This window comes from Hemibagrus wyckioides, linkage group LG11, assembly GCF_019097595.1.
Source record: "Hemibagrus wyckioides isolate EC202008001 linkage group LG11, SWU_Hwy_1.0, whole genome shotgun sequence".
Taxonomy (NCBI): Eukaryota; Metazoa; Chordata; class Actinopteri; order Siluriformes; family Bagridae; genus Hemibagrus; species Hemibagrus wyckioides.
Genome location: NC_080720.1, coordinates 10,740,098 through 10,764,608, shown reverse-complemented (window position 1 = coordinate 10,764,608; position 24,511 = coordinate 10,740,098). Strand labels below are relative to the sequence as shown.

The following is a 24,511-nucleotide window of genomic DNA, read 5'->3' as shown; positions in this document are numbered from 1 at the left end:
AAAGGGAATGTAGACAGACTCCACCTTGGTAATGACATAGTCTTGTTATGAAGTCCTGCTGTTTTATGTTTATTTTATTTAATTTTATACTTAATGAAAAAGCACTTGTTCTGCTGAGCAATAAAATCTGATCTACTGATCAGATACATTGCTGGAATGTTAGGGGTTAGAGTATAGAGTAAAGAGTACAGAGTAAAGAGTACAGAGTAAAGAGTACAGAGTAAAGAGTATAGAGTGGAGTATAGAGTAGAGTAAAGAGTATAGAGTAGAGTATAGAATAGAGTAAAGACTATAGAGTTAAGAGTATAGAGTAGAGTATAGAGTAAAGAGTAGAGTATAGAGTAAAGACTATAGAGTTAAGAGTATAGAGTATAAAGTAAAGAGTAGAGTATAGAGTAGAGTATAGAGTATAAAGTATAGAGTAGAGTATAGCGTAAAGACTACAGAGTTAAGAGTATAGAGTCTAAAGTAAAGAGTAGAGTAAAGAGTATAGAGTAGAGTATAGAGTGCAGACTATAGAGTTAAGAGTATAGAGTAGAGTAAAGAGTATAGAGTACAGAGTAGAGTATAGAGTTAAGAGTATAGAGTAGAGTATAGAGTATAGAGTACAGAGTAGAGTATAGAGTAGAGTATTAAGTATAGAGTATTAAGTATAGAGTATAGAGTAAGCTCGTTCCCGCGTCTTAGCGTCTTCTCTCCTCTTTATGATTGACGTTCGAAGAGAGGCACCTAAGGAGGAGCTAGTGGTCACAACCGTCCAATCATGTAAGACGGGCGGAAGTTGATGATCCTCATCCCTCCAATCAGATAGCGCGGGCGGGATTTATGCTCCATAGTCGGTATTTGCGCTGTTAACGTGTAACAAAAGCGAGGGGATGGACCGAGCTGTGAGCGGCTGCTTGTAAGAGTGTTCAGTCCACATCGCACCCACTGTGATTAACCGGAGCACGGTGAGACAGCTTTCAGTTCACACACGCGCTCCAAATTCACCGCTGAAGTCCAGCCCGGCCGGTAGAGTTCAGCTCGTATTTCACAGAGTGTCCAGAGACAAGCTCGTGCGCTTTTCGTGTGTGTGTGTGTGTGTGTGTGTTTTCGCCGCTGACTGGGGCGAACCGAGACAGACTGAGACGTAAGGTTTAGCCGAAACTGCAGGGAGAGGAAGCGGCAGACATGGACGAGCAGCCGCGGATGATGCACTCTCACGCCGGGGTGGGGATGGCAGGGCACCCCGGCCTGCCTCAGCACATGCAGGAGGGAACCGGAGGAGCCGACGGCGACGGCAGAAAACAGGACATCGGAGACATTTTACAACAAATCATGACCATTACTGACCAAAGTCTGGACGAAGCGCAGGCCAGGTAAGCTGTCAAAACACACACACACACACACACACACACGCTCAGTATCACTATGTGCTCTCACAATTATGTTGCGTTAAATACTTTTATTATTAAGTCGCATTAAGTATGTAGCTCCTAAATTAAAAGGCGCACTTTAATTATTATCGAACTTATTATTATTATTATTATTATTATTATTATTATTATTATTATTATTATTATTATTATTGCACGCACACTACTACTACTACTAATTATTATTATTACTACTACATCTACTACTACTGTCAATAATAATAATAATAATAATAATAATAATAATAATAAAGAAGAAGAAGAAGAAGAAGAAGCACTTTATAAAAATGTGTGGGCATTGTTTTGTTTAAATAGTCACCCACTTTCTTACAGTTTGATGTAAACTGTAAGTACGTATTTTAGGATTTTTATTTTTTATTTTTTTAACTTTATTTATATGCATTTAGAAACGTTAACTGCGTGATTGTATTTTATTTATAGGCTTAAAAGCTACACGATAATAAAATATTTTTTGTTTTAATTTCGAAAAGGAACAACCTCTCATATATTTTAATGTAAAGAGAGAGAAAAAAGCAAACTGGTGGCACTTAATTATTAATTATTATTATTTAAAAAATATATATACACTTTATTATTATTTTAATCAGCTGAGATCGTCATTGATTAGTCAAGATTGACGAGGCCGTAAAGTTTTATAAAGTATATAGTCTGTAGTTTTAATAGATATTAATACAATTTACCTAGTTGCTGAGTGTAGTCCTTATCATCCCTGTCGATATTTATTGACCAAAAAAGTAGCTCACGCGCTCACCAGCACACACAATGGGCTCTGTACAATAACGTTATGTTTGTTATAGAGAGCTAGCTAACGAAGCTTTCCCGGTTACCATGACGACTGGCCGTTGAACGTGGCTACATCCAAAACCGCTCAGTAATAGTGTAGCCCGCTAAATAGTATATGAGTAGTTTACCGTAGTTATCACAGGTAAGTGTACACTTCTGACAGGCCACTTAGTACAGCAGTGAGCGGTTTGGGACGTGGCCATGCTGTACGGCCGTATAGACTCTATAGGACTCGGGGGGACCATGGCGTCTAGGATAATTCATCAGTTTAGGATAATCAATCATATATATATATGTATATATATTTATATTTTACACAAGAACTGTTAATGGGCCTGGAAATAGTGTTAAATTACCAGCGTTCCAATAAACTGATAATAACATATTAATAACAACTAAATAGTAATCACGATTCTGGTTATATTTGCTTCCTTTCTTTTTTTTCTTTCTTTCTTTTATTTATTTTTTAAAAAAACATTTTTATAACATGAAATACTTGGACGCTGGCACTAAATAGTTAATGAAAGTAATAATGTAAAAGCGAGTAATCATTTTCAGCGCTCTCTGGTCACGCGCAGGCCAAGGTGTCTTCTTCGTCAAGGCGGGAAAATTTTTATTTTTTATTTATTTATTTTTTATTTATTTATTTTTTTTGCAGCGCGAGCTTCTTTTTTCTGATCACGCGAACATTTTACTTTTTTTTGTTTGTTTGTTTGTTTGTTTGTTTGTTTTAGGAAGCACGCGCTGAACTGTCACAGGATGAAGCCCGCGCTCTTTAACGTTCTGTGTGAAATAAAAGAAAAAACAGGTCAGTCATGTTTTATGTCTTTTGTGTATATATATATATCTATATTTCTTTCTTTTTCTTTTTTTCTTTCTTTCTTTATTTATTTTAATTTTCGTAATGATACTTTTATTCAGGTTATATTTATTAAAAAGAGGGGGTCAGGGTTAACACGCTCTCTGCAGAAAGTGTACGGGTATTGTGTGTCTTTGGTCTGGTGTTATTAAATGTTTTCTCGGAAAACAGCTTAATGAATGGTATTTATATTAATATTGTAATGTGAGTTTGAAGGGAAAAACATTATGCCAAACTTGAGTCTTGATGTAATGGATATAAAGTGAAGGGAAACACAGAAGGAAGGGCTTTTGCTTCTCTGTTGAGTCTCATTGAATGTTTCTTTCTAGAAGTGTCTAGCCCTCTCATTTAAAGTGAAGTCTTCCTTCCTTCCTTTCTTGCGTTCTTTCTTTCTTGCTTTCTTTTTCCTTTTGTCGTCCAACAGCTGCTGTGTTCAAGTTTAGCTCATTTATGGTGAAACTCTCTGAACTACAAGAAAAAAAATGCAGCCTGTATTTAATGGTCTTCTTATTTGCATCTCAGTGAGCGGATCTCTTCCAGCTAAAAATGTCTTCCTGTGTATATATGTATATATATATATATATATATATATATATATACATGCAGACGACTTTTTTCTTTTTTTGTATTTCTTCTTGCTTTGTATCTATCTCTGTTCAAAACACAGCGATGGCTTAAGCCTGCACGTACCGCCTCGTCCACTTGTAGCTGGTAAACACTTTGTTTGATTCGTCTCAGTAGCCATCTCTCTCTTACAGCTGGAAATATCTCTTTGTGTACAGATGTTTCTGCCTTACTGCTCTGTCAATGTCTCTTTCAGTTATTGCTGTTTTCCCTTATCGTGATTTATTTATTTTGTTGTGCATCCTGGCTTTAAAAGCTGCAAGAGTCAAATGCATAACGTGGCGTAAAATTTGCCCTGCACGATTTTAAGTGTTTAATGATTAGGCTGAATTACCAGGTGCCAGATTTCCTGTGTGTGTGTGTGAGTCTAAACATTTCATTTGTGATGTGTCCGTTTGGTGATAACCGTGCTCCAAGTCTTTCTCGCTGACAATATAAAATGACACGAGCAATCTGAATCTCATACCAAATAGACTTCAGACTTGCAAGCTCTTTTTATTTTCACCTCCGGAGAGACGGCACCGCACTGAATTTGCGCCTGAGACTCCATCACCGAAAAGGCTCAGGCATTTTTCACAGTTATTAGTGCGTGAAATAAAATGGATGGAGATATCTAAAGGAGATATCTCTCTCTGAACACTCTCTCTGTCTCCCGCTAGCCTGATAGCTTCAGCACGAACGCCGTGGTTTATTCAGCTTCCTTCGGCTGCATGGCTGCCCTTTGGTGGCGTTTGCATCGAAGTCAAACTCCCGTGTTGCCTTTCCCTTTCTCTCTGCCTGTGTTGTTTTGCAGCAGCAGGGGGGACGTAGCTATGCACAGAGTTCTTCACTCCCTCCTCGGGTTCATTCAGAGTTTGAGCTCAGGGTGACATGGACCTATTCCAGACAAGCTCGCTGTGTATTTCTTCCTTAAGCTCACCTTCCCATTTCAAGCAGCGGTGCCGTGGCTCACAAGTCAAAGCTAGAACCCGAGACTATAAGACAGCACCGGTATATACACTGTGCTCACTGAGTGATGGAGCTTTAAGAAGGTTTAGATTTGAGGTGTATTTGTTTGGCTCTCTTGTTGAAGAGCTCTCTTGGCATGTGTGTTTAGTTTGGACAAAAAAATCCTGTAGGGGAATCCCACGGCCGTCCTCACTCCTCCCTGCTTCTCAACGGAGATTAGGCCGAGCAAAATATTTAGCTCAGACCTCGTCTGGTTTGCGATTGTAGGAGGGGAAAAAAAGTGAAGTGTCTGCATTTCTTGTACAAGCTTCCTCGAGTGTTGAAATCCATAAGATCCAGCTGTTTGAGGTTTTCGTGTTTATTAATGCAACACGTTAGCGCCATGATTTACAAGGAGTAAAGAGTTTCAGAAGCATGCTCTAGCTCAATGGCTGTCTCTGCTTGAAGTGGGTGTTGAAAATAGTATTATATTGTGTGTTTTGTGATTTTATTTATTTATTTATTTATTTTCACCTAAAAACTTTCTTAGTCTGAGTGATAGTCCTGTTTACCGTCTTTGACTAGTATACTTTTTAAGTCTAATCTGTTGAAGAAAATTAGGAAAATGTTTTCTAGAATCTGGGTATAATTTTTTTATTTTATTTTTTCAAAATAAAATAAAAAAAAAAAAAAAAAAAAAAAAAGTTGTCTTTATGCCACCTCCAAAACAGGGGAGCAGGGTTAAATATTGAGAGTAAAAATGCAAAAGTTGTGTGTTTTGGAAAAAAAAAGTGTGTGGCTTGTCATTAAATCGCTGGCATATGATTAATGATTTGATATCATGTTTTGATTGTTTTATTTCAGTATTAGCATGGTTTAAAGCATGATTCAAGTGCTCACATAGCCTGGTGCAAAACACAGCCAGCTCTCTGGTACTTGGGGATGTGATAGCTTAGTGCTTAATGCGCTGGACTACCGGTCAGAAGGTTGTGAGGTCAAATCCCAGGTCCACCAAACTGTTATTGCTGGATCCCTGAGCAAGGCCCTTAACCCTCAGTATGAAATGAGATCAATTGTAAGTTGCTCTTAAGGGTGTTTGCCAAATGCTAGCTCTCAAAACCATATCAAAAAAGTTTATACGCTCCTACTTGACTCAGGGCGAGAATGATGAATATCAGGAGTTGTTAATTTGACCATACTGCATTTTGTACCTAATTATTTAGTTTCAGAATATGACATTTGAAGCATTTCTGGATATACAAACATAAAGGAAATTGACTGTTTGATTTTTTTAGCCACAATATTATTTACAGTAGAGTTTAATGCTAGTTACAGAGTGATCTAGAAGATAAGCAGCTATAAAAAACAGTGTGTTTATAAGGTGTATTACATTCCTCTGCTCATGCTAGAAGGAAGCAGTATGTGGTATATCTTTTACACTGTTTTGCTAATGAAAGCATTGCTTTAACTACACCGTAATAGGATTTATTAACAGGGATTTTTAAGTGAAAAAAGTCTTTCAAGCACATGGCTAACTAAAGCACAGTTCGCATCGTATCATAGTCCAGTTATGTTCGTGTGCTTCTTTTTAATAACTGCAGCTTCATGCATTATAAATCCATTATTAAACTGCAATATAATCAAGCTGCAGCATGCATTTATTTTATAATCTCGATCAGCTTCAACATTTGAGGTGACAGACTCCAGTGACGAAGGCCATAGCCCTGCAGAATTGTACATTCCTCCTCAATTAGCACATCAGTTAATTAGGGACTCTCTTTCACCGGCTGAGTTTGGTGTGTTAGAGGAAGGAAACCACAAATCTCTGAGGAGCTTTAGTCCTCCAGGCCCTCAGTTTGACACTCCTGCCTCACATTTTAACCCAGCAAGGACATTTACCTCGTAGTGATCAATAGCGGCTCATTGTTTAAGCAGTGTGTTTTTGTGTGTGTGTGTGTATGTGTGTACATAAGTTTGCATAAACACTGAGTTTGACTAGTAGTGCTGTTCACATCACAGTGTTTATGTTGTGCTCACATATATACATATGATATACTCAAACCTTTTAGATTCGTTCTCTGTGCTCTTTTCCCAGTTAAACTTACTTCTGTATCACTTTTCTGTATTATTAATTTGTGCTACAGCACTTCAGCACACAGTGGTATTTACTACTTTACTGTCCAGTGTCACCCCAAATGAGGATGAGGTTTCCTTCTGAGCCTGGTTCCTCTTAAAGTTTCTTCCTCATATCATCTCAGGAAGTTTTTCCTTGCCACCGTCGCCTCAGGCTTGCTCATTAGGGATAAAATAGGGATAAAATACTTCTGTAAAGCTGCTTTGAGACAATGTCCATTGTTGAAAGCGCCATGCGAATAAATTGAATTGAATTGAATTGGTACAGTAGTCATGCTCACAGTTCTTCAGCAAAAAGGGTTCATAAATGTACAGTGAAGCAGCCTTTAAAGCATAATTTCTTTCAATTTCTTCGCACCAGCGAAAGTTACTATCTATTTTCCATCTGCAGATCCTGGGCATGAAAAAAGTTATGGAGGCAAAAACCAAATAGCACGAAATCCCTCTGTTATAACGACAGTCCTAACCCTGAGCAGATATTCAGCTTTTACCACCTTCCTTTGCTTGTCCACACACACACACACACATATTTTATTTCTAATGGAACGTCATATGCTGATGTATTTCTGGATTTCTAAAATGTGTGTGTGAATATACAGTATAGTTACTTACTATAGTTAGTTATAGAAGACGAAATTCACAACATGAACGATAACATGGTCTATTTTACCACGGCTAATTCAGATATTTTTATTATGAGGAAAATTCTTCGCAAACATTTCAGAGAAAAGATCTGAAATCCGAAATCAGTTTCTCCCGGTTGTCTGAACTTATGATCGGCATGAATCAGCTGAAGTTCTGTATGCTTTGCGCTTTTGTGATTATTTACATTTTTAATCTGACTTCTTTATACATGCCGATGAAGTATCACTACTAACAACGGCTCGTAATCCAAGAGAGGCAAAGTGATTTTTTGGCAGAACATTGTTACTCTGTCTCGTTTGTTATTTGTCGGATTTCACCAAGGTGTGTGTGTGTGTGTGTGTGTGTGTGTTTTAAGCTCAACTGGTGTGATATTCGGCGCCTGCAGGGGAGTGTATGCACGGTCTGAGGGCACAACCTGATCTTTTGACCTACACTTTGTTTTTCTATTCTTCCTTACTGACTTGACAGAAGCAGGATTTTCGTAGTCTGATTATTTTTCACCCCCCCCCTTCACTTTTGACACTCTACTCTTCCGAAACCCATTCTGCATGTTCATTCCTCACATATTTTCCCTCTCGAACTGAACGGAGCGCTGTTTCACACACAGCTCCTCAATTCGTGTTCTAGTGCATTGGTTACTATTCTTCTTCCTCACGCCAGTTATGGAGTGCAGTGTTGTTGAGATGAGAAAGGGCAAATGTATTTGTAACACAGTGAACTTTATTTAGACATTAAAGTTTTATCTCACCATAATTCCTTTTGGTTTATTTCGTGGTAACATATTTAATGTTATAATGTTCAGATGGGTAATGAATTAAAGGAGAAAACGATAGGAGAGGGCATTCCATCATCATCATCATCATCATCATCATCATCATCATCATGAAAACTGAGTTAATATCTTGTGGAAGAATGATGGTCTATTCCTGCAGAATGTATGCAAAGGCAAACCGAAGCTGTTTTTAGAGGCTGATTATGGCTCAATATGTAACAAAGAGTTTTGTCCTGATTTACGTGAATAATTATGCTATCTGTGCTTTTTATAACACACTTTTTTTTTTTGCATGTTTATTAACAATGAAAGACCTACGACACTGAAAATGAAGGATAAGATACACATTCGTTTTCACCGAGCCACATCAGTTATAAGAAACTGAATAACAACATTATTTTAATAAGATAATAAATTACAGGATTGGTGCCAAACACACAGTAGATCACTTTCTGAAACAGTAATGCCAGCTTTAGATCACATGTGACATGATTTTAGTTCCTATAAGTAAAGTATAACTATTCACTGTCACAAATTTGCACATTGATGTACCTGATTACCGGAGCATGTCTATCTGCTCTGCTCATGTCTATTATAAAGTGCATTTCTGTATTTCATGTCTATATCTATCTTTTTTTTTTTTGTTCTTGTAATCTAAGCATCAAAATCAGAGTATAAAGGTGATAGACCGGTGCCCCAGTTAGAGTTTATTCCCAGTGTTCATGTGATGAGCTCAGTGACCCTGACCAGGGTAAAGCTTTTACTGATGAAATGAAATAATAGTCTGTGCTCTGGCTGTAGCATAAAATGTTTTTTGTTTTTTTTTCCTTCCCCGGCCCAATTATTTAAAAGCAGGCCCCTATGGCATTTAATCCCGATACGGTGATGTACTAAAAGCCGTCATATTTGGCAGTTGGTGTCATACTGAATTGTTCACATAATTTAATTTTAATTTTAGTAAGGAAGAGGAAGAAGGAGAAAGGTCTGCTGGTAAACTCTGCTGAAAACAATGACCGTGCCTTGTCAGAGTGCCTCCAGTCCCTGGAGCTTTGACGACTTTCCAAAAATACCGGCCCAACTCCACCTCTCTCTCTCTCTCTCTCTCTCTTTCTCACAAAGACTTTAACACTACTCACAAACTCTTTCGTTACTCCACATGACACGCTGCAATGACATAACCCAGGCTTGCACTTGAAAGGAGAAAGTGCAAATGTTCTTTGTTGTGTGTGCGTGCGTGTCATTTTTCGGGTTTTGTCTCTTCTGACACTTAGAAACTCGTCTCAGAGGAACGAATGCTTGGATCTCCAGGCACTTACGGATGGTGTCAAGGAGTGTGGTTGCTTAGCGTCACACGCATGCCGCTCGGTGACACTGCCTTGAACCTCGGCTAAGAAAAAAACAAACAGGAGAATGGCAAGAGTTGAGTAACAGTCGCACTCTGCTCCTGGCGTACATAAATAAACAGGATACAAATAGTTTCTTGAGTTCCAGTTTCACTTCACACGCTTTCCTAATTCGCTCTTCTTTTTTTTTTTTTGCCCTTTCATAAATGAAGCCATTATGGAAACTGTTAACACACTCAGTGACTTTTTCATTTTCCCTTCTCGTTTTTCTCCACTTAAACTCCACCGAGCAACGTCGAAAATGAATTACGTACTAAATCAATTCATTCTCCCCTTCTTTCTTCAACGTGGAGTCTCTCATAGCATCGTAATCAGTAAAGTCCTGTCCTCGGGTTTCTGGAAATCGGACTTGTAAACAAACGCCACCTGAGAAAGATTGGAAATGAAACGGAGCTGTAAACATCTTACATTTGTTATAAATCTAAATCTTATAAACCTGCGTCAAGCCCCAGCAGTCGCCCTTGCACACAGCTCGAGACAGACTAGCCTGCCGTTTGATTTTTTATTTTTTTTCCCTCTTCTCTCAACAAAGAGCCTGTTTTCCAGCGGAGTGTGTTTGACCAGCGTAAGGTTTCACGCCCTCGGGGAACGACCCATTTATAAGAGCGAGCTGTGGGGTGATGTAATGTTATTTTTTGAAGGGTGAGAATGGGGTGAGGAGAGAGGGCGACGGAGGAATATTTGACAAGGCTGAAACGAGCCAGAGATCTGATTACCACGAGACTGTGCTGCGTTTTGCACAGCGTTAAAGGTGACAGTAGTCATAGTATACGGTTACTGCTGTATAGCTCATTACAGCTGGAGTAAATCATTTTAGCCAGGCCTCTCAGTCAGCACCATTCACTTCATGGGAACCAGGGCGCACGCTGAAATAAAATACACTGCGCAATTTCATCACGGCGGTTTTAAAACAGTGACCACTAACGTATGGTTGACACGGTGCCAAGGAAAAGAACAAAACCAGGAGCAAGGTGTTCTTCTGCTTCAAAATTCAAGCCAGGCTGAGAAGACAGGAAAAAAATAGATCAACTCTTTAACTAAAATGATTAGGTGTACAGTTACAACATTTCACTGATTTGGAGAAATAGAGAAGAAGCAAACCTTTTCTCCGTCTATACGCACATGGTATATATACCTGTAGTCTCCATGTTCAAAATATGCAGGATCATTTAAACATATGAATATGTTGCACAAGTTTTAATGAATGAATCCGACTTGATTGCTATTTGTCCGGTTTTGTCAGTAGCCGCGGGCCCACTGATGATCAGAGAGAAGGGAATTTTGCACTTTCTGCTAATAAGTTTAAAACTATAAATATAGGTTAGAACCATGCAGAAACTAGTGGAAAGGTGTTTATAGACAGCTATTTCACATTTTCCCTCCCGTGTAATAACTTTCCATCATGGGATGTGGTAGCTTAGTGGTGAAGGTGTTGGACTACTGATCAGAAGGTGGTTAGTTTGAATCCCAGGTCCACCAAGCTGCCGCTGCGGGACCCCTGAGCAAGGCCCTTAACCCTCAGTTGTATACAGTGGGATAAATTGTAAATTGCTCTGGATAAGTGTGTCTGCCAAATGCTGGAAATGTCATCGAATTCCAGTAGTGATACATAAGTGGTGTTGTGTAAGGTTATGAGTACCGTACTGCACAAAATATTCTTAATACAATTTTTATTCTGTAAGACCTTGCAGAAGTGCTACATAATTTGTTTTCTGCTCATTGATAAAAAAATTTTTCTGGCCAGATGAATGCCGAGCATTTCTATAGCCGTGTTCATCAGTTGATTTTTAATATATTCTGAGAAATATCACAGATGTTCTGTGCAGCAGTATAACTGCAGAACACTTTCTTCTGGACATTGGAGTTTAAATCCCTGGACAGTTCGAGAGCTGTGTCTGGACTATAAGACCCTTAACCCTTCCCCGGTGCTCAGCGCTATGCTTGGATTAGATTCGCCCTCACTCGAAAGTGGCGAAAGAACAGACACAAAAATCCAAACGAATCCGATTTTGTTGCAACTTGTTTAGTTACTGTCGGATACAGGCAGTTCATCTCCTTTACATATGTGCAAGATGTTTTGAAAATAGAAGCCTGCATTAAGAGATATTGAATAAGTAAAAGCATTTAATTTGTATGATATGTTTACAAATGAAGTCATGCAGTAGAGCTCCTGATGGTGATACAGAAGCTCGTAAACTTGCAAGCTGCGCAATCTAAGCGGAGTAAAAATACGCTTAATACAGGCGGAACGTGTGAGACGAAACAGAATAAACACGGGAAACTGCTGAACAAGAACTACACCAGGATTTCACTTTATAGCTTTATCTTTTTTAAAGAGTACATACTAGAAGAGCAGAATAATAATTATCCCTAATCATTTCTCACCCCGAAAATTGCTTTCATTTTTATGATGATGTGCATAACATCTAATTTTTCTCTAACCTTGTCAATCCTGCATTCAAACCTCTTTATCTTTTGCAAACTAGTATTTCTCGATAATAAACTAGATAATAACTGATATGAATTTCCTGTAAGTGTGTCTAACCAAGCAGCTAAATAAAACAGCAGGCCTAATGATTTTGCGTAATGATTTGATCCTCTCTCTAACATAAGACTTCCTCACGTCAGTGCATGATTGTCAAAGAGCCATGGCACTGTAAACTGCCACTCCATGTGCTGTCAACAATGTGTGCTTCTGAACACACACACACACACACACACACACACACAAATATGGCCTGATGTTAATATGGAGGGCTTTTGTCTTCCTTCGCTCTCTCCTCCACCAGAGCGAGTGAGAGAGGGAGAGATGGGCATCACAGCTGTTTCCTCAGCCACACGGGCTAATTATCCTCCGAGCGGAAACGCTAAAACCTAATTCTGCGCATAATAGACACACACACATGCACACACACACACACACACACATGCTCACGCTCACACATATATAGGACCATTGTAACATTGTAACAAGTGTAAATTTTTTTGCAAGCGTGGCTTTTCCAGCGTTTGTGTCTAAAATGCGATTAAGGAGAGCAGCAATCGTGGAGATGGATGTCAAGAGAGACGCCGCTCGCATTTAGCATGTTTAGTATTGTTATCTTGGAGCGTACACCAGAGCGCAATCGCATTACCTTATGAATTATGCAAATTGTCAGCGGCCTAATTGAGACGTGTTAATCATATTAAGAAGCTTAATTGCCAAAATTCAGCCCCGATGCAATTTGGTAATTAACTATGACATCGAGTTTTCACTGCAATTGATTGAGAGCTCTCGGATGAAGCTGTCTACGTGTGCAAGCGTGTGTGTTGGCACGAGAGGAAGAAAGCTGCTGGTCAGAGTCGTGCGCACGTTTGCATCCCGCGCTTGCACGAACGGAGCAGTTTTCTCTGATTCTATTAGAATATATAGCATTTTAATATTTATAGAAATAGATATGTATCGCATAAAGAGATGAAACTGGCTGAAACTGGTATCAGTGGCTGGCTGGGTTTCTTATCAGCTGTAGCAGTCAATGCCGCCTCCATATTAGCTGAATGCACAGCGTTCAGCACATCACAAGCGCACAGTGGAGATGTTATCACTCTGCTCCGCTTTCCTTTTTCATAAAGCCATTTTTAACCAGCCGCGTGGGTAAGAAGCTCGGCATTCCTGCTTTCAACCCCCCGCATCCTTAATGCGCTACACGTTTAATCGAATCTTCAAATTTGTAGCACGTTAAACCGGCGCTCTCTCTTACGAATGCGGTTGCCATACCAACCCCCGTAGGAGTTCATTTTCTTTAATGTGAGATTCGGAATCTCATTTCCTCTCCTCCCTCTCGCTGCTGCTGTGAGACACCAATGGGCCTACCAAACCCTCACACACACACACACACACACACACAAACACACTGAGAGAGAGAGAGAGAGACGCAGTGGGGAGCAGAGTGAGAGAAAGAGTAGGAGAGGCCTCTCTCCACGTAGTGGAAATGACACAAATTAATATACACAACTTAAACCAGACCAAGATTAATGGCCGCCTTTCGCTGCAGCTTAGTCCTTCCGTCACTCGCCGGCTGCTCGTCGGACAAAATCAACACTAATCAACATTTATTCCACTTTCGCCCTGGGCTCTTAGGAGTCTGCCAGGACCACCCCCCCCCCTCCATTCCTCCATCCTGCCATCCCTCCATCCCTCCACCTCGCCACGCTTTTCACCTCTCATCCACCTCGTCCATACATCACCGTACTCCCTGTCTCCCTCTCACCACCCTCTCCCTTCAGGCCACATTACAGCTATGATAGATTTTCTCTTTTCATTTGCATCCGATATTTAACGTCATAAAACGTTCGCTTTGACATGTCTCTCTCTCTCTCTCTCTCTCTCTCTCTCTCTCTCTCTCTCTCTCCATTTCCTACCATTTTCCTGTTTTTCCATTTTTTCAAAACCTCTCTCTCTCTCTCTCTTTCTTTCTTCTGGTCTCCTGTTTCTTCCGTTCGTTTTCTCATTGTTTTATTTTCTTCTGTCACCGTTACTCGGTGATATTGTGATTAAATGTTGAGAATTATTATCATTTGAAAATGTAATGTCAGTACGTGTCTATTAATGGGCAGTGCATTGTGTTGAGCAGCGTGGTGATAAGATTCTTTGTTCTTGTACATGTACGAGTCTGTAGTTTCTTTATGATAGATGATCAAATGCACAAGGTATCACATTACTGCCACCGGAAACAGAAATTATAGAGAGTCACTCTGCAGTCGCTTTAACGATTCCCTCTGATTATCATCACATGCATCATACACTCTCTCTCTCTCTCTCTCTCTCTCTCACACACACACACACACACACACACACTTTGACCCAAAGCTAATATTCTGTGAAGCTTGCTCTAATGCATTGAAGAACCAGATGTTACAAGCGTATCATCTGATCCAGATGTGATGTCTGCCCTCTAAATAAGTGTGGCAAAAAATACAGCCTGGTAAAATGTTTGCTTCTTATTGCTGTACAACTGTTTGAGTATAGAGCTTGACTTTATGGCAAAATAACCATATCATGATATTTAGGATACACAATATGTATTACAATATTTAAAGGCTTTGATAAGAGCAGTATAGTCAAATAAAATGACATTATTATTATTATTATTATCATTATTATTATTATTAATAATGTGAGGAATGGGCACATATAGAAATACTCAGTGGAGTTACTGCATATTGGCCGTCATTGCACAAATCACATTTTCTTCTCCGTGCTCATTATGCAAAAAACATGGCTAGTTGATCATGAGATTTTCCCCTAAAGAATCTTTCTCTAGCCCTCGTTCTTTCTCCTTCACCCCCTCCCTCTTTCTCTCTCTCTCTCTCTCTCGCTCACTCTCTCACTCGCTCTCCATTTCTTTCTTGTAAGGATTTGCCCATCTATGCAAATCGCTCATAATTAGACATGTTAATATATGGCGGTAATAAGCCGCTGTCTCTCATTATGTCTGCCTGTCTCCCTGTTGTGTTGAGGGGGAAAATGTTCCCGAGGAATAACATTACCTTGAGCTCAGTGCGCTCTGCAGAAACACACTGCTAACTGGGTTTGGCTTTACAACTTGACTTATCGATAGAGCAGCCACTGATCCTTTTTTTTCCCTTCGTCTATACAATCCCGATATCTGTGTCCTGAGCATCGGCTGTCGCAGATTCAGTACCGCCTTCCAATCAGGTTAATATCTACAGAAAGTGTTTAGTATTTAGCTGGAATAATTGGAGAGGTTTATATGGTTTTAAGGTGAGGTCTCAGTGTTATTTTCTTTCAGTTAACGACGAGCTTAAGGCAGAAATACAGATTCAGATCATCGAGTTTGCATTTCTAAAGAAAATTGCCAGTCAACATTACACACATTAAAATAAAACACCAGTGGATCAAAGATATATATAATTATAATAATATATATAAACACACATGAAAGCCTCATTCAGATAAAGGAAGCCTTGCCTTAGGACATCAGTGCTGCACACATATACGTGCATAAAGATTGGCAGAGAAGGCACACTTATATATTGTACAACTGATTATTGGCGAATGTGTAATGGACATTAAAAACAAATAAGATCTAAAATAAAAAAAAGCATGGTGGCTACTGCTGACATGTCATCAGGGACTAGTTTTGTGACTTTCTGCTGTGGTGAGCTTCTACCAAAACTGACACCAATTAACGGCCTGCCTAGCTCCGCGAGAGTCTCATCGCAGGTGTGTGTGCGTATGTGTGTGTGTGTCTTAAAATAGCCCCTCAGCACACGGCATCAGTGGCAGGGGAACATTTTTTCGAGGAAGTGTGCAGAGCCTCGTGCCCCCCCTCGAAAGGAAGCAAATGTTCTGGAGCAGAAGAGTGCATCGCTTTTGGCCCCTGTCCCAACACACACACACACACACAAACACACACACACACACAAACATGAGTGCCATCTCAGCTATGGTGTAGCTCGGGAGAAACAGAGCTGCAAATTTAGGCTGGAATAGACACTGAAAATACACCAGAACTAACAGCAAACACACATACTCTCTCTCACTTTCTTTTCCACAATGAATGAACAATTGTGATTAGTGCAAATAAAAGAGGAGGGACTTGTAGAATAGGAGCTCTAACAGCTACAAGCTGACATACAAGACTTTTTATTACTCACATACATGAAGCCCTGCCGCACTGAATCTCTGCTGACTGACAGATTTTATCCTTATTTGTTAGGTAACTAGCTAAGCTTCTAACTCCAGGTCTTACTCCAGGCGTGATAGCTATGGCCAAATCAGTCTTTTATTTCTTTTATCTCATAGCAGTTTGCTAACAGCCGTGAATTGGAAAGAGCAATGTTTTTGAAAATGAATCAAGCCATCAGAATCGAGAAGGTCACAATAATAAGCCTTGATAATTCTTATAACCAGGGTTAACTTAGTTTATTTAACCTCTAATATAATCAGGCAAGTCATGATTGTCAGAACCAATATTTATTTACAGCAAACAGCATACGGGATATTAGGGGGGAAAGGGGTTTGCAAATAATAAAAACAAAAAAGAAAACTTTTTTCCCCCACTGAAATTTTGTCGATTTATAAATCGTATTACCGGTCTGAAATGATGTCATGAGCAGAATGAGTTTTGACAGGTAAATAACGCATGGTAGTAAATAATAAAATCCCGTGTGTAGTGAGTGCTAGCTTTGTTGTGTGCAGCGCATGCTCAGCAGTTCAGCAGCGATCATCCTGTCGAATGCTGGCAGTGCTGCAGCAGCGGGAACAGGTGCTTCTTGTTTGGGAAGGTCACTTCAGGACTCTGCTGTTGGAAAGGTTATGATCCGAGGCAGTGTGCTGACATCAAACACTGCCAAGTTAAGACACACACACACACACACACTTATCTTGACCCCGTTTTGTGTCATGTACAGTAGATATGGAGTCACTTTCATAGATAATCATAGAGTTTCACTGTCTGATTATCAGAATTGAAGAGTCTCTTTCTGTCTTTATTTTCATCTTCTTCTGCACAATCATTCCCTCTCTGTTTTATCTATGTGTCTCTCTCCCTTTTCTATTTCTATTCCTCTCTCTCTCTCTCTCTCATGCTGGTAAAGCTGGCCTGGCATTTTTATGACCAGTGGCCTGAAATGCAGGCATGAGTCATGTGGATAAGGGAGTGTACACACACACACACACTCCCAACACAACTTACTACACTCATAAGCAGCTCCAGCAGATGTAATCTGACCTGCAGTGTGGAAACAAATGTGGATTTAACCTAAAGACTAATAAATGAGATTTAAAAAAAGAAGACGAAGTTATGCTTATTTTATTGCATCCCCATTGTGTTTCATGCAGCTCTCAGGAATAAAGGCTGAAAGCTGAGTGTGCCAATAGATACGTTCCAGTAATTGGTATATGAGATACCGCAGTGTTTAAACCCGCACAATTATTTTGGAGTGATCCCGTCACCGTTTCTATATATTCTTTGTATGAGAAAGGTTCGACACTGATTGTGTTCACGAGAGAGAACAAAGGTGAGACGAGGACGGCTGTCTTTCAAGGGTCCTTATTTTGGACAAATCTAAATAAGGGGGCATCATATTTGTATTCCGCTGTCTCTATCCCATAATTCTGTTAAATCTGAAACGAGAGGCCGTAAGGTTCATTTACAATTAAAATGTTGGCCAGTGAAAACAGATGCTAGTATTTTTTTTTCTTTCTTTAAAAATACAATATAGTAAGTGTAATAAAACGCTAGGTATTTATTGTGACATGAAAATGTAATATCAGCACAAGCCTACTCGTGGCTTTGGCCTCCGGCGCATCATTTTGCCTGAGATGCCAAACGGTATTCATAATGAAAATGCCATTCGACGGCACTGTCAGCATCCCCTCGTCACAGTTTCATCAGCCCGCCGCTGTGTATCTAATTGTTTTTTTTTCTCTCCCCACTCAGACTAGACTGCGTGATAACTCCATATTCTGACAGAAGGCGAGAGATAAAGCGAGGTTAAGAGTTTGGAGGATAACGTAACCTTGATAAAACACTTGTCTCAATGACGCTGATCTTCTCCATCCATCTTCAGCCGTCATGAAGTATGCAAATGGGGCGTCGGCAAGAGCTAAAACACCACCGCGGTTAAATGGGCCATTTCAAATGCTTTGCGCATCACACTGACAAGCACATTTCCCCCTCACGATTGTGCCACTACACTGCTCTTCCTCCCTCTTCTCCTTCGTCTTCTTTTATTTACACCTTTCTCCTGTTCATCCTGCTCCATCCTTCAGCACTTTCACTTTCCCCCTCAGCCTGCTTCACAAATTAGAGATATACGGCCGGGTGTCAGGATGGCTACTCATAAAATATTAACAGCGTGTAGAGAGTTTTGTGTCGCTACATTCCTCTTCATTTTTAACTCCGTCAGCACAAGCCGTGGCACAGTTATTTGTGTATGCTCATCTGTTTTAATACCCGGTTTATACAAGGCCATGTTCACCAGCTATCTCTCCACTTATTCACTTTGGGGCTTTCACAGCTAACATATTTTAAGCTATATTTTTAGACCCAGAGGTTAAAAAACGGTGCAGGTAAACCCATTCGGCAAATCACCCCGGATTATTTATTCATGCATTTCATAAATGTTCTCTTTTATTTACTTGAAGACTTAATGTAAAGACTTTATAATCTCTCCTTTACATACTCCTTTACATTCCAGTGATAACCAGTATATAACCATAACCATAAACATATACTCTGTATAAACTCTTCAATATAAAGGTAATTCATAATTCCCAGGCAAAGGAGGTCTGTCCCTGCTGAGGTAGCTGCATCAAATGTCTGTAAAGCCGCTTTCAGGAAATCTGTATTATAAATAGCACTATAAAAAATGCAATTTTATTTAAAAGAAATGTTATGTCAAAATGACTAACAAGCAGTGACAATTTCAATCCAAGCTGAGCAGCTGAAGTTTAGGGGCCTTTGCTTACACCCTTAGAAGTGGCTCTCTGGCAGGCCAGGAACTCGCTTTGGCTGGGAGTTCTAAGTATCCCTATTACCAACATTGGCATCATAGCTCTGGTATAAAACTAAAGAGGCAAACAATTTCAGCTGATATTTGGCCATTTTGTCAAAGCTGTTTTAAATAATTCAGGGTTTTTTTTTTCCTCCCTTCATTTGTCCTAATTCATATTTCTGTGCATGTCAAGTTTTCAGCCGTTTTTGGTTCATTAAGTTCATGTTGATCCATTGCTCAGTCATAAGGTAAATTATCACGATAAGTAAAATGAATACACACATATTTCAGCCCAGTGATTAACATGTCTGACAAGATATTATATATAATGATGCAGCCAGTAACATGTGCTGACAGCGTGTAGGAGAAGTGTGAGATGTCTGAAAGACGTCTTCCAGAGATGATTGATTTTATATCTGTCTAGCTCACCATGCTTCCCAAAGTAGTTGATGCCAGTGGGCGGGGATTCATCCTGAACATTCTTTTCATTGGAATATGGACTAGTGAAGTCTGTCATTACATTTTATTTGATTTTTCACCATAATTGAATCATATCCAGATTTACTCTTTGTAAAAGGAAGGTGCAGGCTATGACGGCTTTCCCTCGCGTCTTTTCAGACTGCTGCAAACACGGTGCCATAAGGCAGCTATACTTGGAACCGGAGTTTATCGTGGCAACACTGGGCAGGAGGTGGAAATGCACACTTATTCATACCTAGGGGCAAATTAAAGTAGCCAATCCCACCAGCATGATGGGAGGAAATTGTAGAACCCAAAGGGAGAACTGCACAAAGATAGTAACCAGAGGTCAAAAACAGCACTGAACCACCTTTTTACCCTACATGGTACACAGGTATAAATCAAAGTAAACCATATTTCTGTACCCTTTAATATGTCTGTTTTGAAACTATTTCCTGTCAGTTACCCAGTAGTTGGACTCTGATGCTGCCACTCCAGTGCTGTAAGGCATTTAATCTAATCTTCTTTAAAAATAGGAAAGTCCGAAAAACATCAGGTTATATACCGAAAATCAGGATGCTGGCTAATCATATCATTCCTTTATTACTGTTCCACCAATCCACACACTTCCTGCAACTTCTCTGTGGCAGCCTGAGACTTTTCTCTGACTAGAATCCCCTTAAGACTGAGGGGAATTAGGGCTGCGCTTAAGTGGGTGGAGAGGAGCGGCGTGCTGACAGAACGTTTATTAATCAGCTCTGACATGTTTGATTGTTATTCATTTCCACTGACATGTCCCATTGTGTTGATTGTCCCTCCGTTGCCCATCTAGTGACAGACAGCAGAAACCGAAACGGCATAGAGCAGACGAATGTTTATGATCTATGGTGGAAAATACACGTTATATGGCTAAATGCTGACAGGAGTGTTTGATCGACAGTAGGCCAGTGCAGCCTCTCTCTCTGTGATCAATCACAGCTCATCTACAAACCAGCATGAGCAGTAAATCACGAGGATGCTCTGTTTTGAGATTCACTCCTGTAGAAATGAATCGACTGTGTTTGCATGCTGTGGATCCAAAAACAACAAAAAACATTCCCACCCTCATTCTCCACCAGAAAACAACCCATGTACAATTACAAAGGTTTTTTGCATGCAATAACACAAGAGTGGAAGAAAATCACAGTAAACAGTGGTGGATGAGTTAATGAGCTGAATCCTCCCAGCTCGTTCCTCCTCTCCCGTGTGCTAATGATGTAGCCATGCTCAGGTAACTGTCAGCAGGCCGTGATTAATTAAAGTCGAAACTAGGCCAATTTGTCACATTCTTCCTTGTGGTCAGAGGGAGAGAGCGGTTTATTGGTGTCTCCTCTTTTGTCCTTTCAGCCACACTCTTTGTGTCACTCCCATTTGAGAAGGGCTCACCTGATAATGACAAAGATCGCGTTAATAACAATTATAGAAAGCAGCTAATCTCTTTTCATATTATTATATGATTTCTTATGAAAAAATTCCACCAAGTACAAAATCATGGTCAGGTCATGTGATGTTATCTTTCCTGTCCCATCTATACTCTTTCAGCACTGAGAAAACAATTTAGATTATGAATATAAAAATAAATGTAAAGCAATGGTCCAGGTCAGTCTTTCCCCAAATTGGCAAACTGGTGTGTATGTAGCCAGGAAGTCTATGATTTTATTTTGTTTCAGTGATGAACCTCCGAAGCCACCATTTTCCAAAACATTATATTTGTTATTGCATTCCTAAAGTTAAAGTGATTTATAGTCTCCTTCCAAAACATATCCTTATGCTGGTATTTACAGATCATGGTCTAAGAATGCTGTTAAGATAAAACCTGTATACATATTAATGCTGTACATATTGTTATTTTCATATAATAAATTGGTGCCCACAGGGTCACTATAAATTATTACAGTTATTAGAGTTCTGGATTTAAACAGAATCAGAACCGCTGGTCTGGGTAAGATATAGTACATCCCTAAGCATTCAACAAAGCAAGAGATTTTTTTTTACTATGGTTTTATCAGGGAATCAGCTGATTCTGCTAGTTTCCTCGATCCGTTTGTCAGTGATGGTATTGTAAAAGCTTGCCCACTCAGTGACAAGGACACAATCTCTAGTGATTCTCTCATGCTCATATCCATGTAGTCATCGGCTGTCACGAATTTGTTTTCATGTTTATGGCTGAGACTTTTACAAAGAAGTGGTCTCCTCTAAACAGCGCTGCAGACACAAAGCCTCACTTTAAGGCAAAAGGATGTTAATAAGGCTTAAAGTTTTTTACTTCAAGAGGTGTGTATTTCTGCTTGTGACAATACAAGCACATTCGGATACGTGTTCAGTGATGCGATGTATACAGATCAGAAATGATTCCGTACCATACATCGTTTTAGAGCTGGTTTAATAAGATACGATGTGGTACTGTGTGGTCAGTATTATTCAAAGTAAATGCTGGCTTTGAGCACATCACTGTTATGAAGCTATTTTCTTTCGCATTTTCTTCAGGTCCTGATTTTAAAAGAGCCGAACGCTGCTTGTACATGTGTATTTTTGCATATAAATAAAGAAGTACGACTTGCCAACATCCATCTTGCCAACATCCAAGTAATTTCTGTCTCCACTTCCCCGCTGTTCTACCTGCCAGTGTGTGAAGCCTTTACACTGCAAAGTGACACAAAATAGCAGGAGCCAAAGGACTAATGCAAACCCCCATCCAGAACTCACCTCTCTCTTTTCACTTTTCCATTTCAACCCCCCCCCCCACCACACGTCCTTTTAGCGGCCAGTCCGATTGATCTGTGGTGATCCGGAAAAGGATCGCTCTATATTTAATGTCTTTCAGCGCTGCTGTTTCAATGGAGGCAATTTGACGTTAATAATTTAATTGCAAACGTGTTTCTGGACAGCATTATAATGGATAGATATTTTTTTTTTGTTTCCTGAACGATGAGTGATACACTCAGCCACACTCACACATGCACAGTCTCATTTCTCTTTATAATATGCACGCAGCGCGGCTCCTGCCGCTGATCTTTCAGGGTCTTGAGGTCCTCGGGCTGAACTTTCTCTGTCCCTTCAGTGCGAGCCGTCAGAGCTGACAGTTCTCATGTTTATTTCATTGTGTGTGTGTGTGTGTGTGTGTCTGGGCCGTCTCGTTTTCCCTCCAGCCTGCGATGTCATTAACGGCGGGAGAGAGGAGCCTGCAGTGGCGCGCCTAATGAATTCCACTGCGGCTTTCTCTCTCCCCACCTCGTTACCCTGGCTCAGGGTGTCAAATTAAAACGGCTGGAGAAAAGAAGAAGGGATGGAGGTTGAGGAGAGAGTGCGCACTTGGTAGGGGGTAGTGGTGAGAGAGGATGTTATAATGGTTATGAGGTTTCAGTCTTGTGGTCCATAATGAAATCTGATAGTCAATAATTAATGTTCACCTACTATTTATTATTTACTTCTGTTCATGTGGGCTGTTTTATAAAATAAGAACATGGTCTTTGTGTTGGCTTGCACTTTATGACTTTTTGACATTAACAAGCAGATTAACCAAAAAACTACCCCCCCCCCCACACACACACCAGATTATAGACTGGTGTTATAGTATTAGAGACAGTCTTTTGAAATGTGCAGAAAACCCATTCTTATGATTGTCACTGTCACAGACACTGCTCATCCTAATACCATAGAATAAACAATAACTTATTTATACTTTGCTAACAGCTTTGGTATGATATTGCTAAGAAAAATGACTACCGTATCCAGGCAGCATAGAAGAATGCTTAACATGTGACAGCGTATGCCAGTGTTCTAATTAAAAGCTTTGATATCACTGAGGTAGGTATAAAGAAGTAAGTCACGTACACAGCTTTCACGTGTATGAACAATGAAAAGCGGCCATGTTTAGATAACACCTGTCCCGTTATGAGAAAATAACCCCTCTTCACGGTGGTGCTCATTTGTTATTCGCTGATACCACAGTGATTTGTCAGTGGTTATCTAGTACATAATGTGCTAAGGATGGCTACTGTGATGTGTGCATATCCATTTTTTTCTATTATTAATCAGCGTCTCATTCATTTTCTATGCTTATCAGCCCAGTCTCTCTTGCTTCCTGATCAGTATAAAGTTACGTGGTAGGAATCCGTCCGTATCTCAGAATCTCTCCTCGACTCCCGCTTCTTCTTAGACTCAGCAGCTTTTAGCATGCCCTGCTAATTGCTGTTTGCCGTGATTTAGATGTCACTGAGGGAAGCGTGACGAGGGTGGACGTGTTATTGAGTTGTGCACCAAGAAAAGCTTCACTGCAGTCTGTAGTTGGAGAGCGAGCGAGAGATAGAGACAAAAAAAAAAAATACTGCAAAGGCATTCACTGATGTTTTGGTAGCAGCTAGTGCTGCTAAGCCCAGTGTAGCACTCGCGTGAGCTGCTGATATGAATCATTTGGTCTTATTGTACTGGATGGTTTTCAGTGCAATTGTATTCCAGTCAAATGTTGTTCTTGTGATTTAGGCCAGCAGTTAAAGAAACACTTACGCTTTTGCTAGCGTATAGCGCATGCGAGGCTAACAATCCAGCGTGTGAGTGTGTCCCTGTAGACCTAATGCTGAAACGGCCTGTGTATCTCTTTCTCATTTTCTCTCTCTCTCTCTCTCTCTCTCTCTCTCTCTGTCTCGCTGACAGCACTGGCAGATGGAAAATGGTGTCAATCAATTCGTCTGAGCTGTGTGCCTCCTTGGGGAGGAGTGTGTTTGTGCGTGCGTGTGTAAGTGTGTGTGTGTGTCTGTGTGTGTGTGTGTGTGTGTGAGCGATGGGGGAGGTGCTGATAAGGGCTGCAGCAAGGTGCAGGCCTGGTGGTGATGATTCAGACCACCATGATATCCATACACACTGTTATGAATCAATTTTCTCCAGCTTTGCAGACGGCTGTATTCCCACAATAATGTCCTGATTAAAT

At 40.1% G+C, this 24,511-nt stretch overlaps 1 protein-coding gene across 2 annotated transcripts in view; it reads left to right on the top strand.

Annotated features, from left to right (window-relative positions):
- The first annotated feature begins 852 nt into the window (after window positions 1–852).
- The window catches only part of pbx1b (pre-B-cell leukemia homeobox 1b), a 70,645-nt gene continuing 46,986 nt past the window's right edge, over window positions 853–24,511 (top strand). Inside the window, exons 1-2 of one of the 2 annotated variants that reach the window (XM_058403499.1) lie at window positions 853–1,358; window positions 2,954–3,027. In XM_058403499.1, coding sequence (XP_058259482.1) covers window positions 1,171–1,358; window positions 2,954–3,027 — 262 coding nt within the window. In that variant the 5' untranslated portion in view covers window positions 853–1,170. The remainder of the gene's footprint in view (window positions 1,359–2,953; window positions 3,028–24,511) is intronic. The other variant, XM_058403500.1, reaches the window with a different exon arrangement.